The sequence below is a fragment of the Solea senegalensis genome, linkage group LG11, assembly GCF_019176455.1.
Source record: "Solea senegalensis isolate Sse05_10M linkage group LG11, IFAPA_SoseM_1, whole genome shotgun sequence".
NCBI classification, from domain to species: Eukaryota; Metazoa; Chordata; class Actinopteri; order Pleuronectiformes; family Soleidae; genus Solea; species Solea senegalensis.
The window spans coordinates 21,283,071-21,300,325 of record NC_058031.1 but is presented as its reverse complement, the minus strand read 5'-3'; the positions used below and the strand labels follow the sequence as shown (position 1 = coordinate 21,300,325).

Here is a 17,255-nt window from a genome sequence, read left to right as displayed (position 1 = left end):
AACAACAAAACTGATTCTCTCCACCAACACACGCTATTGTGTGTCTCACAGAGCATCAATAACACAAAATATAGTGGTATTAAACCAAAAGTATACATATATACATATATATATGTATATATATATATTAATTTATGCAAACAAGTATGTGGACATAAGTGTAAGGTTTGCGTTGTGTCCCCAAATATCATTTACACAACTGCACGCCACTTTAATTGAAGTGTTTGCACAGGTGCAGCGTGTGTGAGACTAATTAGTGCTCATTGTGTTGTGTTTTGAATTCAAGCGAGTGAACAAAGTGAGCGAAACCATGCAATTTGTGTTCAGAGGTGTGAGGGACTCTTCGTCTTACTAAGCATCAAATAAACACTGATGTAGTAAATTCAAAACTTGACCATCAAGTGTTCATGCGTGTTAGTTTTTTTTTTTAAATGCATATACATGTGGAAATAAGTTTCTTGTCCTTTTCTTGTTTTGGTGAGGTATAGAGAGATGAGGTGTTTCTAGAACCAAAAACAGTAGAAGTACGTCTTCATTATAAGTCGTTTATCCCTCTGTCCACGTCTTTCAGTGCACACAGGTGCAACATGACTGGGACTATTTTGGTAATCAGCATATTTTACACCTGATTTACATGAATGAGACGTTACCAGGCTTTTGAAGAGCTTGATGAAGAGCCGACTCATTTTGAATCAGACGTGTTGGAGCAGGGAATCGTGTAAAATGTGCAGGGTATGAGAAACCCTGACTTAAAAGTCTAATTACATAAGTCTGGGTAAAATATTCTCATGCTGAAGCGAAGGCCCGGGAGAAGAGGTCTATAAAAGTGATTTAATGTTTGCTAGTGGAGGCAGATTTTAGGATTTAGGCACGTTCAAAAGCAACTGGATATTTCAGAGGTGTCAGACTGGTGAATATGTTAGTTAGCTACATTTTTTTATTTCTCTGTTTTTGATTTGATTTTGCGTCATAAATATGCTTTTATTGTGAAGTATACACCGTTCCATATCAGAACAAGCACTTTTACTTGGAAATTCTGCGAAATATCATCATGCATAGCTTTATTGCGATATTAGGATGGATTATTGTGCTGTCATTCTAAAGTCATATTGCCCACCCACTGCTGAACACTTGTTTTTCCTCCTCTTGACCAGACTGTACACTCGTTGACCTCCAGGTCGTCTGAGTTTGACACGTCTGGGTTGTTTGCTTGGGATGGGGTGTGAAGATGGAGGAGCTTTGAGAAAATAAGTTTCCCTTTTCTTGTTTTTCGTGAAGCATAGGGTTGGGTTTTTTTTGTCCCACGGTGACAGACAGACAGACAGACAGACGGGTGGACAAATCTCTGATGTGGAGTGAGTAGTTTGTGTAAGTGTAAACTGTCACTGGGACCCACAGCTGAGGTCAATTTGTAAAACATCCAAACAGAAGTGCAGCATCAACACCAGTGGAACGCAAGGTGAATAAACTGAAACTGCTCCATTTAACTCCCGAAATATCCACGCTGATGTGTTTTTGCCGGACTATATGTAGACCCATTCTGCCTTGGACACTGAGGACATGGAGGAAAGCTGCTTTATATCCACCATTCTGTGGACCGTGAGCCAATAGAAGTAGAAGAAGACCTTTTCCTGTTTGCATCTAATGTACAGTTGCCCGCCAGCAGCTGCAGCCTCTTATGTAACCGTGTGTGCTGATCATATCAGGTTCCTGTGTACAAGAGCAACAGAGCTGAAACAGTTTAACAGGCCCAGTGTGTACTGTAAGCAGGAGCCCAGAGAACTCCCCACACAGCAATCCAACACATGTGACATCACAAGAAACTTGAAACTGTGGGTTTCAGCAGCCCTCCCTCTTCACTGCCTGCTCCCACATTTGGTTTCCTCTTCCCCACCTCTCCCCGGGACAGTCTGTGCTTCTCTGCTGGCCTCCAAAAAAACCGAGCCAGTGGGTTTTTTTTTTTTATCTTCCCCTGCCCCAAACTATCAGCTCCTGTAATCTGGACTTCACCACGCAGGTTCTTCCACTGCATCAGAGTCACCTGGACCTGTGTCTGGAGGTAAGTCACTCTGTTATTTTGGCTGAGTTGGAATAACGGTGCTGCCACGTGGTTTGACCACTGGAGAAAGTTTAGACAGCAGGAACAAGAGCAGAACTCTGTTCAATCTATTCTCCAACTTTGCAGAATCTGCAGACACGTTAAGGGCGTTAGGTGTTCAGAGTTTTTGTGTGGCAGTGAAGTCACTCTGGTGCATAAATGTGTATTGTTTTGACTCGGGGAGCACGGGGGAAACAAACAGAAATGCATGTCTGTGTAGATTCTTATCCATTGAGGTCATTGTTCTTCAAATGTCATTTAATCCAAGAAGCTTCTCCAGAAATGTTATCTTAGAAAGTGAATTTGTCACTGATTAAATGACGTTTGCAGAAAGAGATTCAACTGTTTACTGTTACCCAGGTCATTTACTGTTGTGATTCCTGCTCCGCTAGTTGCTCTAGGATCTCCAAGAACTTGGTGGTGCAGCTTTCTCGTCTGCAGCTCACTGTTCAAACACTGATGAAAGACTGTGTCACTGAAAAATGAAGGAAAAAAGCTTTTCTTAAGCTGGACTTTGTTTGTTTTTGGATTACCTGTGTAATTATGTACCTTTAAAGTGAGCTCAAAAAATAAAAAAAAAAACAATATCCTTACAGGGTATAACAGATGTGCTTTTGTGTGTAATTGTGCAGCAGTTGCACATTTCCACACTTTACACACAGTTCACTTAATACTAGACAATTTATTGGTAATTTTTTATGCAGTTTGTGTATATTTGACACAGAGGTACATATTTTATTGCGTGTAATCTTTATTCTTTTTTAGTGTATTTTACCTTAGTTAATATCTTAGTATAGTACGTAATTTCTGATTCTGATTCTGATAGGCATTGTTTTTTTTGTTTGTTTGTTTTTATTGAAGATGCATGTTTGAAATTTGGAGAGAAAGGTCAAGTCAGCTTTATTCATATATATCACATTTCAAACGGAGGAAAAAGTCAAGGTGCTTTGCACAACAATCACAGAGAACATAACACATCAACATACATGAGACCAAAGAAAGCAACAGAATCCATCCTTTTTCTAATAAAAAAATAGCACTTGAAATAAAAGTACTACATTTACTTATTGAAAAATACATAAGTAAATACAAGTAACACCACCAAAAGCACTATGAACCCTTAACAGAGGTATATATATATGTATATATATATATATTACAGTTATATTACATATTCATATTGACTCATCTATATTGATATCTAACTTTATCTTACTAAGAAACATTTTCAGTGTCCTCAGAATATTTAATATTAGCTTGTTTCCATGGCGTCGACACATAGTGGTATTTAACTGCTGTAACTTTTCACACACTATGTGGCCTGTTTTCTTGCACAATTTTACTTGGGTTTGTGTCATATTATTCTTTTTTTTGCCCCCCAGAATGCAAATTCAGCACAGTGGGTGTCATTAATACAACTTTCTGTTTGCTGCTGTATTTGAGTAAAAAGCGTGGCCTTGAGTGTGATTGGTGCAGACGATGGGCGGGTGAACCTGCATCACAAAAGCCGATAGCGTCAGGTGGGCAGACGGCCACGTTAAACAGTTTGACTTTGAATTTTGTTTACTCTCCCGTCATTGTTGAATTGAGAAACAGGGATCAATTTGTTCCTGAATGGGAAAACAATTTCTCCTTGTCATTAAATCCAAGTTCAACCAAAACCAGTTCCGATGGTGAGTGATAATGAGCTGATGGACTTTGCACTAACCACGCTGCGACATGTCTTCTCACAGACAAACCACATCGACCTCAATTTGCACCTCATCTAAATATTGTCAGCACGTTTATTTTTTTTATTCTATTCCTGGAAGATTGCACTGACCACGCCGCTGCACCTTACACCACAAACCATTTGCAGCATATGTAAATACTGCGACTACTGTGTGTTATTTTTTGTTTGTTTGTGTGACTCTCATTTTTAACTTGTTTTGAACATAAGTGACTTGTTTTGTGATCCATATTATGTGTATTTAATTGCTCCCCGAGGGCAAGTTAAGTTGTGTGAATTTAACTGAATAACAGTCAGGAACTTTAAACCCTTCATCAGACTACATACGATTTTTGACACATTTTAAACACAGGACAAAAGATTACGAATTAAGATTATCTGTGAAGGAACACAACTACTAGTCCCCCAATCTTCAATTTACAGTTATTAATTGACTTGTTTTCAGCATGAAGTCTAGCAAACACTGAACGTTTCCAGTACTATGCCGTGAAAAACAATATCTCAGTAATTCAAAGGGTTCAAATTAATCTCTGAGAAACCAGTGCTGTGTAGAGATTGGATCTTTTTTGGCACAACACATTTGCTGAATTTATTCCAGCATTTCTCTTATGATTTATTGACTAAAATGTGCATCAAATATGCACTGAAATAAAAATATTGACAAATAGTTATAAATATTTATTTAATATCGGTTACACCCAAATTAATTAAAGGAACAGCGCGTAAAATATAGCAACAATTATTGGTGGAGTTGCATGTTGCAGCTGATTATCCTTCAGCTCATCCTTCGCTTCAAAGTCTTCTGGAGAAACTGTGTAGCCTTCAGTTAGCATCAAAACTCAAACGATATTTTTAGTGTGTCCATTGTGGTCTATTGTGAAAACATGGTGGTCTAAAATGCCTGTCCCCCTAGAGCTGACCCAACTGTTGATATAAAGGGTTATAAGAGGCTCATAATAGGGCAATTACCTGGTTAAAAAATGGCCCCTAATGTAAAAAAAGGGCTGAAACATCACTATTTACAAATCCACTCCAGGTTACAACTACTGTACAAAATGTCAATGTTTCAGGACTCAGTCATGTTTGAGGAGGGAGGTCATTCTCAGCTGTTATCAGACTGTCTGTCATGTCTGGGGCCCACAGGTCAAAGATATACACAAATGGAACTTTACAGGCTTTTCTCGTTCATCTTATCAATAGAGCCATGCTGGTGCTTTTCAGTCATGGGCTTTGGGGAATTTTTGTTTTTGCTTGCCAAGCAGAATTTCAATCTATTCGGACTCACTTATTTGATGACAAATATACATTCACACTATATCTAAACAGTTTGCAGTCTGGTGAGCTAGATTTAATAAAACACTCCTGCAAATAAAGATGTTTGTGTGTAACTTTTTAATATAAACAAATGTCTATCCGCTGCACACAACTGTATACCATTAAAGCAGTGTTCAGGTCTGTATTATCACCTGGAGACATTTTCTACACTGCACACAGGAAGTGAATTGGTTCTATGTGAATACGGATGGAACAGCAACATTGTGCCAGTAAAGTGAGACGGCCGCAAACAGGTTGGAGTTTGAAAACACAAAAATGTGCCCGCAAAAAAGCTTCAGAAGTGAATTCTACCGCTCAAAAAACCTCTGCACCACTGCTGTATACATACAAATGCTCCCTCAGTCAGGTCTCATAGTATTGATTTCACAAATCTTCCAAATATTAACATCAACAACGATACCTTTTTTTTTTTAATCGCCAAAAGTTACATATTGCAGTTTTAAAAATATGTATTTTTTATTTTTAATTAAATGTTGTCACTTATTACAAGACATTATCAGTTAAAACCAGATGTTGTCAGTGTGACCTGGAGAGTGTGTGTGTGTGTGTGTGTGTGGTTGATACAGCAGTGCTTTTTTTTTTTGCTACATTCAAACCAAACATGAAGCTCAGAGTTGTACTTTGATACTGATGACCTGGGGTTAAACATAATGACCGACGTGATTGTGAAAACATCCTTTTCTTCTCTTACGTGATGCCCTTGAATGAATCCACAATAACAAGATTGCAAGAGTGTCACGTTTTACACAGTGGAGGAGAATGAAAAGAAAAAAAAAAAACTAAACACACAAATTAAAACAGTAAAAAATAAAACACAGCATAAGGAGCTTCAAAATGTGGCACAGAGAGGAGAACGGAGCACAGAGAGGCAGGGCTAATCAAACACAGGTGAATCACATTAGGGCGGGGCAGACAATCAGGACAGGAAGTAAAACTGAACAAGGCACATATATAGAAAAACGTACAAAATAAAACAGGACAAAAACAAATCTACGCTAAACAAAACAGAAAGAACAGTATATTGTCCAAAAGCATCAGTGTCTGTACATACATTCACTGTCTTTCAAGGTTAATTTGTGGTGAGTCTGTAGATCAAGAAAAGCTCACAAAGAAACCATTCAACATTCATTAGTACATATGTCCAAACATGTCAAAGACAAACACGGATCCAATTCATTTGTTCGGGCCGCTCGATATGATTGAATGGCGTTTTTTTACAGGCCTGTCTGTTCCACGTGTGACTGACACTTTTCATTTTTGTGACAATGCATTAATTAATTGGTTACAATAGGAGTGTGAAGAGGATTTTAGGTAATACAGTAAAAAAAAATGCCCCAGAAAATGATCTCCCACCCTACTAAAGGGGAACAAGGGGAACAAGGTTATGGTACAGAAACAAACTCAATGAGCTCTATATAAATAGCTTGTGTATAGATATGTATATATAAACAATCTAATTTCAGTTTGTTGGTCTACCCAGGATTTGAAGGGGTGACCGTTGCTGCAACATTGCTAGCCATTGCATCACTGTGTGGCCATATCTAAATAGACAGTGTTAATATAAGTGTAGGAAGAACCAGTGCTATCCTGAGGGCCGGACTGCAAGGATTAAATATTGCGTACGATGCATTTAAAAAACAAATCTTTATTATTGATTTGTATGTTTCTGTGTGTGTTTCTTCTTTTCTCAGATTCCCTTTCTATTCCTCTGGCAAAGTTGAATCTATTTGAAGATATAACAGCCTCCAGAACCTGTCACAAGAATGGAAATGCAGAAGCTGCCAAATGGTAATAACCACCATGACGCTGACGTATCTGTGGAGGGAGGGTAAGTACAGTATGCATGTCCCACTGTGCCGTTTCAGCATATAGACAAATTATAGGAAATATACTCAGACTCTAAAACTGAAAAAGAGTTTTATTTGTTATTTGCAATCGGTGTTTGCAGACTCCCACCAGAGAAAGCAACCCTCTTGCAGCACATGACTGTTACACCAAAGAGAACCCAGTTCACAGATGTGAGTATACACACGGTGCATTCCAATTGGAGTTGGAACTCGGAATTTCTGAGGTCACCAAATGTTCAACATTTTCAACAGAGAAGTCTGGGAAAACGGATCTTTGGCATGTCATTATTAGCCATTGTTAGCGATAGCAGACGATTACATTGTATTTTGGGCACACAACAGCGTAGCAACATGTCTAGTTTGGGGCAAGAATCTGAGCTAACGAGTTTCTGAGTTGGAAATCTGAGTTCAGGGGGGCATTCGAAAGCCCATGACCTCGGAAATTCCAAGTTCCGACCTCAAATGGAACACAGCACCCCGACATGGGATTCCAAGATGGCTTCCACTGTTCAAATACTGCTACTTTTACCGTTAATAGCATTTCTGACAGATTTGTTTCACAGTAAATCAGTCGTACAAGTACTATGTTTTTAGGTTATCCTAGACTATGGCGGGCCCCATTTAAAGAAGCTTATTAGGGCCCTTAACTATACCCAAGTATCTGCCTGGCATGTTGCTAACAATAGCTAACGATGGCTAGCCTGAGATACGTTTGTGTCTGTGTTTTTTCCCCCACTTCTCAACTGGAATGTGCAGAACTCGGGGATGATGTCACATGTAACTCTTGAATTCCTATTTGAAATATATGGAATTATCACCCCTGTGCTATTTATACGCTGATATATTATGTTATTTATACCATTTATATGTAACAAGTAGAAGAAAACATGTTTGATTCAGTTTCCATGATAGACTCTTCAAAGGTAATTTGACGAATTGTCTTTTTCAGTTTGAAGGTAAAACATCATTTGGAATGTCTGTGTTCAACCTAAGCAACGCCATCATGGGCAGTGGCATTCTGGGTCTGTCGTACGCCATGTCCAACACTGGCATCGTGCTTTTCCTGTGAGTACTGCAGATGTACACACGGACGTACAGACAAACACAAAAAAAAACACAAAGCAAATATTGCACAACACCCCTGGACATCTACTGTAGGTGTTTTTGACACGACTGTTCTGGATGGAAATGGTGACGTGTTACTTTCCAGTGGCATAACTGGAATCTCCTGTATGTTTACTGTTTGTTGTCATGGTAATAGGCTCATTCCATGGCTACACTGACTTCCTCTTTGACTAAGTCTATAAACTGAGATTATCTGAGCTCTAAGATGCTTTCAGGAAGCATGAGTCCAACATGGTCATGCGGGATTCGCTGCAAAAGCTACAGCAGCAGTGCACCATGTGCACCCTTGATGACCTTCTCAGTCAAATCAAACTTTTAAACGATGATCAAATGTCTTTTTTATTGGCTCATTAAAACACATATCTCCAAGTCTCCAAATCATAGTTTTTAGACGACTTCCGGACAAATCTGCATGTAAGGTGCCCCAGTAATGCTATGACATGTACTTAATATATCTCTTTTATTTCGCAGGATCCTGTTGATGTGCATTGCTTTTCTTTCCTGTTATTCCATCCATCTGTTGCTAAGCAGTGCTGGAGTTGTGGGTAAGGCTGCGTTATATTCAGAAAATACTGGGTCTCAATTTTTTTCTTTCCTCATAGCGTTGGATTAATTATATGAATTAATTATATACAGTACACTTAACTTCCTTTTGCCCCAGAATGGGCCTTTCATATTTACACATTAATGCAACATGAAACTTCACCATTTAATGTTGCTTTTTTAAAAAAAGTGTTCATATAAATAGCTCCTAGATAAGACCCTTCATTATATTAATAAACAAATATTAATACTTTTGTGTCTCTGCATGTTTAAGCTATTTTTGTATGCAAAGGCAGTTTATTAATCCTTCAAAGTTTCAAACTATTTTTTGATGGTCTCATCAGGTATTCGTGCCTACGAGCAGCTTGGTCTCAGAGCGTTCGGTCATCCTGGGAAGATCATGGCAGCTGTCATCATAACACTACACAACATTGGAGGTGAGACGCTTAGTTAGTAGGTGAGATAGATGAAATTGACCTATGAGCAGGTGTCGGACTTCTCTGTTTATGGGAACATGTTTGTGTTATCTTCAGACTGTCTATGTTTTCTTTTCCCTGCAGCCATGTCCAGCTACCTGTTCATTGTGAAATATGAATTACCATTAGTTATCCAAGCCTTTCTTGGCGAGACGACCAGCTTGGAGTAAGTACTGTTGAAAAACTCTGTAACTCAACTTACTAAATGTATGAAACTGAACATCAGTTTCATTTGTGTGTCCAATACAGATACAGGTACAAATCTGTGTTATTTTACACTACAGTCCTAACCTTTATCTTTATTTGTGTGTCTCATTGTGAACCCAGCAACTGGTTTATGAATGGAAACTACCTCATCATGATTGTCTCTGCCTGCATCATCCTCCCGCTGGCCCTGATGAAACACCTGGGTAAGTCACTTGATATGAAATCATACTCAACAAACGAAGTTGAAGAGCTCATATGAGATGTGTTTAAAGTGTGTTTTATTTTTTTTGCATTCTGCAGGATATCTCGGTTACACCAGTGGATTCTCGCTTTCCTGCATGGTTTTCTTTCTCATAGTGGTGAGTAGGGCTGTCAAAAATCAAGTTTGAACAAATATGACATGTTATTCAGTCAATTATGGTAGATCATTCATTGTGGTACCTGTCTGTCTGTGATGGCTAAGCTTACAAGTGAGTCTGCAGAGTTGTTCCGTACCCAAAATGGTTGTCTGTGTCCTCACAGCAAAACTTTAGGTTAAGAAGTTAACTCTGGCTCTGAGATCAACATGACATCGTTGTGTTAGTTTTCTGAGCTGTACAGCGCACAGCGCCCTCCCATGGTCCAGATGGAAATTAACTCAGACATTGTGATGGGCTTCTAGGCTGTATATTTTGAACTCAGATTTAAAGTTTGAAACCGTACACCGCAAAGTTCCAACCGATTTTGGATAAAAAGATACAGCCTTTGTGAGGAATCTGGGGGTAAAATTCCTAAAGTTTTCTTATGAAACAAATTGTAGAATTTTGACAGTCCCAATGAAACCTAGTTACAGACTGTGTGCTGACATGACAATTCTCAATAAATTCTCTGTGTCATATCAGGTCATCTACAAGAAATTCCAAATCGCTTGCCCTCTGGAAGTGTTTGGTAACCACTCCGCGATTTCCATCGTCCCAGAAGACACGTGCACTCCCAAATACTTCACCATCAAACAAGAGGTCAGACATGAATTTCCTGAATTCAACATACAAAAGCACAAATTGCATGTCAACTGTAGTGAATGCATCATAGGACATAGGGAATATGACTGACTGTGTTCATTCACTCATGGTGAACAGCGTAATTGTCATAACCACTGGATCCCATTGACTCTTGATTTGGTTGTTTTTATTTTTAAGTTTAATATTCAGTCTCAGATTTTGGAGTCTCAGGTTTAATTAGCATGTGTCAGCTTCAGCTGTGTTGTTACTTTTGTCTTTGTCTGCCTTGTTTTGCTTTAATGTCTTAGTTCCTCCCTTGTTTGATTGTCTACCAGCAAGTCAAGAGTCATATGGGGGTGAGGGTAATGCATCAGGGTCCAGAGATCATGACGCGAGTGAAGTTCGTATGTCATTTAATTTGCAGACAGCATACACCATCCCCATCCTGGCCTTTGCTTTTGTGTGTCATCCTGAGGTGCTTCCCATCTACACTGAACTGAGCAAGTAAGATATATGCTGGTTTCTGACGTTTGTCACATTGGTGAAACTGAAAATACACTCTTGACTTTTACATCGGCTACAGCAGATATAGAGCTCTAGACGCCACGTGACTCATTTTGTTTACAGTACGGGGTTATCCACCATTTTCAACTGTTTATGAATACAGCCGGTAAAAGTACAAAGGGTCTGAACGATGCAACTTCCTGCCAAAGTGGCGTTGTTTTGATTGCGATTATTGCATGACGGGGGCTGATAACTGTGCCACTTGGTGTTGTGGTAGCTAACACTTAGCATGTTCTCCCCATGTGTGTTGGGTTTTATTCCCGCAAAATCTTCTCCACATTGTACACAATATTACTGTGCCTTATTTTCAATAACATGCATTAACATGACCAGACACGATGCAAATTTATCACGACAACTTTACATACAAGGTCAATGCATAGACGTGATTGGGCGTGCAGCGATGCGACAAAATCGCGCTGACGCGATGGCCAGTCGACGCTGAGATTCTGAAATGACGTCACGTACGTGTCAGCGGCCAGACTCCGCTCAGGTGAACATTTGTCTTTATGTGTGGACACTAGGAGCTGTACGATACTTTATCTGTTGTGGAAACGTCTGCAGAGAAGAAACCGTCGCCTTGTGTGGTTTCACAAAACCATACGGACACAATGTGGCAAGTTTCATGTTCAATTTGGGAGCTCCGTATGGACGAGAGCCGCTTCCAGCGATACTTTTGCGAGACAAGCTCCCAAAGTTAAAGGTGAGTCCGGCTCAGTATGGTGTCGTGAAACCACACGAAATGATGGTTTCTTCTCTGCAGACATTTCCACAACAGAGAGTGCAACAATGGTTTGGCTGATGGTGAAAAGAAATGCCTGTGACTTCTGTTTAAAATATGGCGACTTGGGGCCAGTGCTCCCATCGCATCTATCGCGCCAAAAATGTACGAAATGATCTCAAATCACGTTGTGAACAGCATTAGTTCAGTCATGCTCAACAGGTATAAGCATTTGTCACCTTCTTGTCCAATAAACTTGAAGCTCGTTATCTCAGTCTCCTCCCCCATTTAAAAAACACTGGAGCTGTCACTATGTTTTCTCTCCCCCTGCTGGAAGCGTGGTGTGAGTGATTGAGAGTGTTCACTCACAGGGCTCTTCAGTGGGGATTTTCCACACAGCTGCAAGTCAAAGCCAGATTCCACTACCAGGCCACACCCCTTGCCCTTCTCAGCACTCTCCCTCCCTCCTCTACCTCATTAAGCTCTCAGCCCACTTCTTGGCATTTGGGTGGAGTCGGCCTCACAAGAGGGGATTTAGTTACCCTTTAAGAGACTGCTGGCACAGAGTGAACATTTTATTTTGGAGGGGCACACATGCCTCATCAAATAGCCATCACCTGATATCTACACACACATGGTCGTATATTATGACACACCAACCAGCTCTGGGGAAAAGTGCCTATGTCCTTTTCAACATCTTGCAACTGCTACATAAACCCCAGGGTTATTCTTGTCTGTTGCCTCTTTAAATACAGTATAAGTATAACCCTTCCCTGAAATTATACTAGAGCAATAGCTGCACTTCTTTTTTTTGACCTTGTGCACTATTTTGGTAAATCAACTGCCATCTTGTCTTTAAAGCCCAACCAAAAGAAGAATGCAGAATATCGGCAACGTTTCCATCCTGGGGATGTTCATCATGTACTTCTTCACTGCCACCTTTGGTTACCTCACATTCTACGGTGAGGACAATATCTTTCTGCCAGTTGCAAAAATAGTTTTCCCATTTTAATGACGGTAGGAAATCACAGATTCTGTATGTGTATGTGTGTATGCAGAAGGCACAGAAACAGAGCTCCTCCATACCTACAGTAAGGTGGACCTTCTGGACACACTGATCCTGTGTGTGCGGCTGGCTGTTCTAGTAGCCGTCACTCTGACTGTACCTGTGGTCTTGTTTCCTGTGAGAAGATTTTTACACACTCTATCTATCCATCTAACCTACACTCTCCCTCTCCACTCTCTATATACACATACAGTATATATGTGTGCATATATATGTATATATATGTACATATATATTATATATAAATATATATATGTCCATATATACACATATATTATATATAAATATACATATATACATATATATGTCCATATATACATATATATTATATATATATATATATATATATATATATATATGTGTGTGTATGGGGTGCCGTTTGTAAAGCAGCACATGCTGAAAATAACTGTAACAGTTCACACATTTATCACATTTATCTTCAAACAGTAGTGTGAATTTTTGAAAGTCATTTTTTTAGCACATTTACAACAGTATTTGTTAACTTAGAAATGTATTGAATACAATAGTTAAATCTAAATATTAAATGTTACACCTAAATGTTATGTTAAAAATATATCTATTTTCATTTAGAATTATATGTAGCATTTAGATTTAACAGTTAACATTTAGATTTAACAGTTAACATTTAGGCACAGTTATTTTCAGCATGTGCTGCTTTACAAACAGTACCCCCATATGTGTGTGTGTGTATATGTATATATATATTCATCTGAAATGTTTGAGTGTTTTTGTACAAAATGAAATACATAATTATTGAGAAATGCTTTTGCAAGCTAGCAATAGCAGAATTGTAGTAACATTTAGACCAGTCATACAGAGAGAGGCATAATAAAAGAGTAGAAGAAGGAAATGATTAGAACTATACATACAATGGATTTCTAACTATTCAATAGTATATTTACATGTCCGTGCTGAATTTATTTTAAAGTGGAACTTTGCTAGTCTGGGTGCTTTTTAAAGCACCAGCATATACAACCATCCGTTGTCTATTGCTTTATATTTCTGCTTTAAATAAAACTAAGTTACAACAAATGAAATAAACCAATCAATTCTGGATGAATTTAGGGTCAGTTGCAAGGAGGAATTACACAGATCCAGAAAGTTCCAGGTTTTATTGAGCTGATAATTCCTGTACTATGTCAATACTATTATGGAGCCTTGTTTATGCCCGTGTCTCTGTCAGATCCGCCGTGCCCTCCTGCAGCTGCTGTTTCCTGAGAAGCCCTTCCACTGGCTCCGTCACATTGCCATAGCAGTGGTCCTGCTGTTTGCTGTCAACCTGCTGGTCATCTTTGTTCCGAACATTCGTGACATCTTTGGCATCATTGGTGAGACGATAGACTTAGAAGCAAAGCTCCAATTAAACCCTGTTAGTAGATGAGTTTTTTGATTATTTCAAGGTCCAGTGTGTAAGAATTAGCGACACGGATTACTGAGCAGGCCAACCAGGCCCAGGCACCAAGGGAAGCCCACCTTCACACATGCACACTGGACCTTTAAAACTGAAAATTGGGTTTTACAATGCAATGAGAATGTGTTTCTTCTGTGTTTCCAGGAGCAACCACTGCTCCCAGTTTGATATTCATCCTTCCTGGACTGTTTTACATTCGCATCATCCCCACTGACCAGGAGCCCATGAAGTCCAGACCAAAGATTCAGGTGGGTAAAATAAAGGCAATGGATGTGAAGTACAAGTAGAAGTGTGGTAGTGATCGTTGTACAATAACACCTTTGGGTTTCAGGCGGCGTGTTTCACAGCCCTGGGGTTCATATTCATGACCATGAGCCTGACATTTATCGTGATCGACTGGACGAGTGGAGAGAGTCGAAATCTTGGTGGCCATTAGAGTTGCATCCTGAAGCCCTTCAGTAAAAGCCGGCCACTGGTGCACTCCACTTCCTCCTCCAGGATTCTGGACACAAAGCAAGATTCAATCTACTGCAGGAAGGCTTGTGACTTTCTGGGGATCATTTCATTATTCATACAAGCAGTTGGTTCTTCCAGGGTGTTACGAGGAGGTTTTGTGCTGTCACAGGTTATTATACATACTGTACCACCAGGCGTCATCAGAAGCAGAATCCTGCACGGGTCCATTTTTTTTTTAAATGCAAACCTGCAGCCACAAAGCTGTGTACTGGACCCAATACATTACTGACTACTTTCTCCAAGTAAAACCTATTTCTGTCACCCCCGTGAGGAATTCTGAGTAAATAGAAACACTGCCAGTGCCTCTACATGTTGTAAGTGATCCAGCACCACCCCACCGCTACCATTGCACAAAGCGTTTTTCACATCAAACTGCTAAACGTCCATTTTTTTTTTATAGTAGAATTACCTTCTAAAACTTTGTGGGTGTTCTTGGTGATTTCAGCTACAAAACTCAAACTGTTGCTGCTTTTTTATCTTGCTTAACTAGCACAAAGTTGCCGGTGTGGGCTTCCTCTTTGCGTCGGAATTGTCGGAATTGACATAAAACCTATTATGTCCTGTGTAGAGCATGAGAATGTTGCCAAGCAACACAACAACAAAACACTGCTATACTGATAATTACAGAGTCATGTTGAGCTGATGCTTCCCCAGCATTGTGTGTTCTCATTAAATGTTATGGAATGTGAATACAGCTTTAAATTTGAACCCATTAACTAATGTCACATGACCACCATCTTGATCATCTTGGTCATTCACATTGAATAGCTTTACTTTCAACCGCGTAGATTATACAGAGAATACTCACGTGTGTATATCTGCTCGATCACTTTGAGTGTCTCATGTTGCCGAACTGCATTGTGGGATTTGTTCCTCCGTTTTCTTGTACTGTGTGCAGAAATTGAGAATTGTTCCACTTTCCAAGTGGCAGTGCGACCACCGTCGAATCAAATCAGGTAATGCTAATATTTTTAGCATAAGTGTTAGCCACACAAGTCATTTTTTTGGTAAAGTGCTAGCAGCAGTAGACTTGTTTATGTTCGACAAACTGGACCTCAAAACGGTGCACACCATTAGCATGTTTCGCTGGTTTCTTAAAGCTGCTGTGGCTACCTAAAACTTAAATCGTTCTACCCTTCTAACTTGTGCTAAGTGCAGCTACTTCCTGTTGAAACAGGCTACTTCCTGTTGAAACAGGCCACTTCCTGTTGAAACAGGCTACCTCCTGTCATAAGAATTTACAACAGTTTTAGGGATTTTTAAATGAAATAATATCATCATTTGTTGGAGTAGTTTATTATTAAATAAATAAATACACTTTAGGGGTTAGAGTTAGGGCTGCTGTTTTTGCAGTGTGGAGGTTGGCAAGCACAAATAGTTGTAGCAGGAAGTAGCCGCACTTTAGCACGTGGACTACAAATTGGGTTTCTGTAAAATAAGGATTTGTTCCCTATTGAACAGATAACTTTGTTCCTTATTTTTAATAATCAAGACAAGTGCATAATTACAGATAAGTCCACTTATGAAGATTCCTCCTGATGTCATTAATTACTATTACAAAAATATTTGTAATAATAATTACAAAAATATAATGAAATATAATGAAATTATAATATCGATTTTTAAATTCATATACTATACTCAATATGTCAATATTATACTATTGTAAAACAGCAAAACTACGTCTTTTAGTCAACTGTGAAAGTGTGTAGTGTGTGGGGGTAATGTAGCCTTCCGGTACAGAACAGGTAGTGATTGTCAGCAGACACGGCCACAGTTTAAAGCGAAGCATACATGAGTGTGAGTGAGTGAGTGAGTGTGTTAAAGACTTTCAAAATTAAACAAGTCCTTGTCACTGACCAGGCTCATTTAGATGATGAAAATACTGCACAATTAGAATTTCCCTCATTTATTTTTTTTCAACTGCTGCTACCTGCTGTGTATTCAGCTCTTTTTAAAAACATTTTTTTACCTGTGCCCGTACCCATGACTATAGAAACAAAGATGGAATTGCTGTCCCTTGACAATATATAAGCTTTATTTATCATGGCTGTAGCTTCAATTATATAAGCAACTTGGGCAAATGTCTTGTGAAATCATGCATTTGATTGTTAGCAAAGTTTGATGAACAATAAAATATTAGGTGCTGTTAGTGGTGCTGGATTGAAAATGCCCTTTACAAAATAAACCCCTTGTTAGATAGCCAGTATGATGTGAGGAAACATTGATGTGTGCTATATAAGTGCAAATTGGGGAAAAAAAAAATCTGGACTCATATTCAAATTTCAAACTTGAAAAATTGGACAAATGAACTTGGATTGAGCAGCATATGCTGATATGATTCATTTTTTTTGCAATTCTAGATTAATGTTGAAAATAAAATGCCATCAAAATATATTGTTGCACGAGCATTCATTCATTCATTCATTCATCAACTTCTTTTAACTTGAAACTCGCTGTACTGGCAAATCATACAGTGGTGAACACAGTCAAATATATTATAGAAGATAAAAAAGGAATTAGTGTTGTTTAAACTGATTTTAATGTTTATTAATAATGACTCGCATGTAAAATCCAAATTAGTATAAATGTTCATGTTATATGAGGAAAATATTG

At 38.9% G+C, this 17,255-nt stretch overlaps 1 protein-coding gene and 1 long non-coding RNA gene across 2 annotated transcripts; one reads left to right on the top strand and one right to left on the bottom strand.

Moving 5' to 3' along the window:
* The first annotated feature begins 1,807 nt into the window (after positions 1 to 1,807).
* LOC122777179 (sodium-coupled neutral amino acid transporter 3-like) lies at positions 1,808 to 16,791 on the top strand. Its single transcript, XM_044038226.1, has 16 exons — positions 1,808 to 2,059; positions 6,854 to 6,990; positions 7,111 to 7,180; positions 7,959 to 8,074; positions 8,606 to 8,679; positions 9,022 to 9,114; positions 9,238 to 9,319; positions 9,481 to 9,563; positions 9,661 to 9,719; positions 10,242 to 10,358; positions 10,765 to 10,844; positions 12,487 to 12,587; positions 12,684 to 12,808; positions 13,896 to 14,040; positions 14,268 to 14,371; positions 14,455 to 16,791. Exons 2-16 carry the CDS (start codon positions 6,926 to 6,928, stop codon positions 14,557 to 14,559), a joined length of 1,419 nt encoding a protein of 472 aa, XP_043894161.1. The 5' UTR covers positions 1,808 to 2,059; positions 6,854 to 6,925; the 3' UTR covers positions 14,560 to 16,791.
* Positions 13,810 to 15,812, bottom strand: LOC122777180. The gene is made up of 2 exons (XR_006361296.1): positions 15,448 to 15,812; positions 13,810 to 14,625 (listed from the first exon to the last, which is right to left on the bottom strand). It is a non-coding gene; the product is annotated as an uncharacterized LOC122777180 (long non-coding RNA).
* Positions 16,792 to 17,255: the final 464 nt, after the last annotated feature.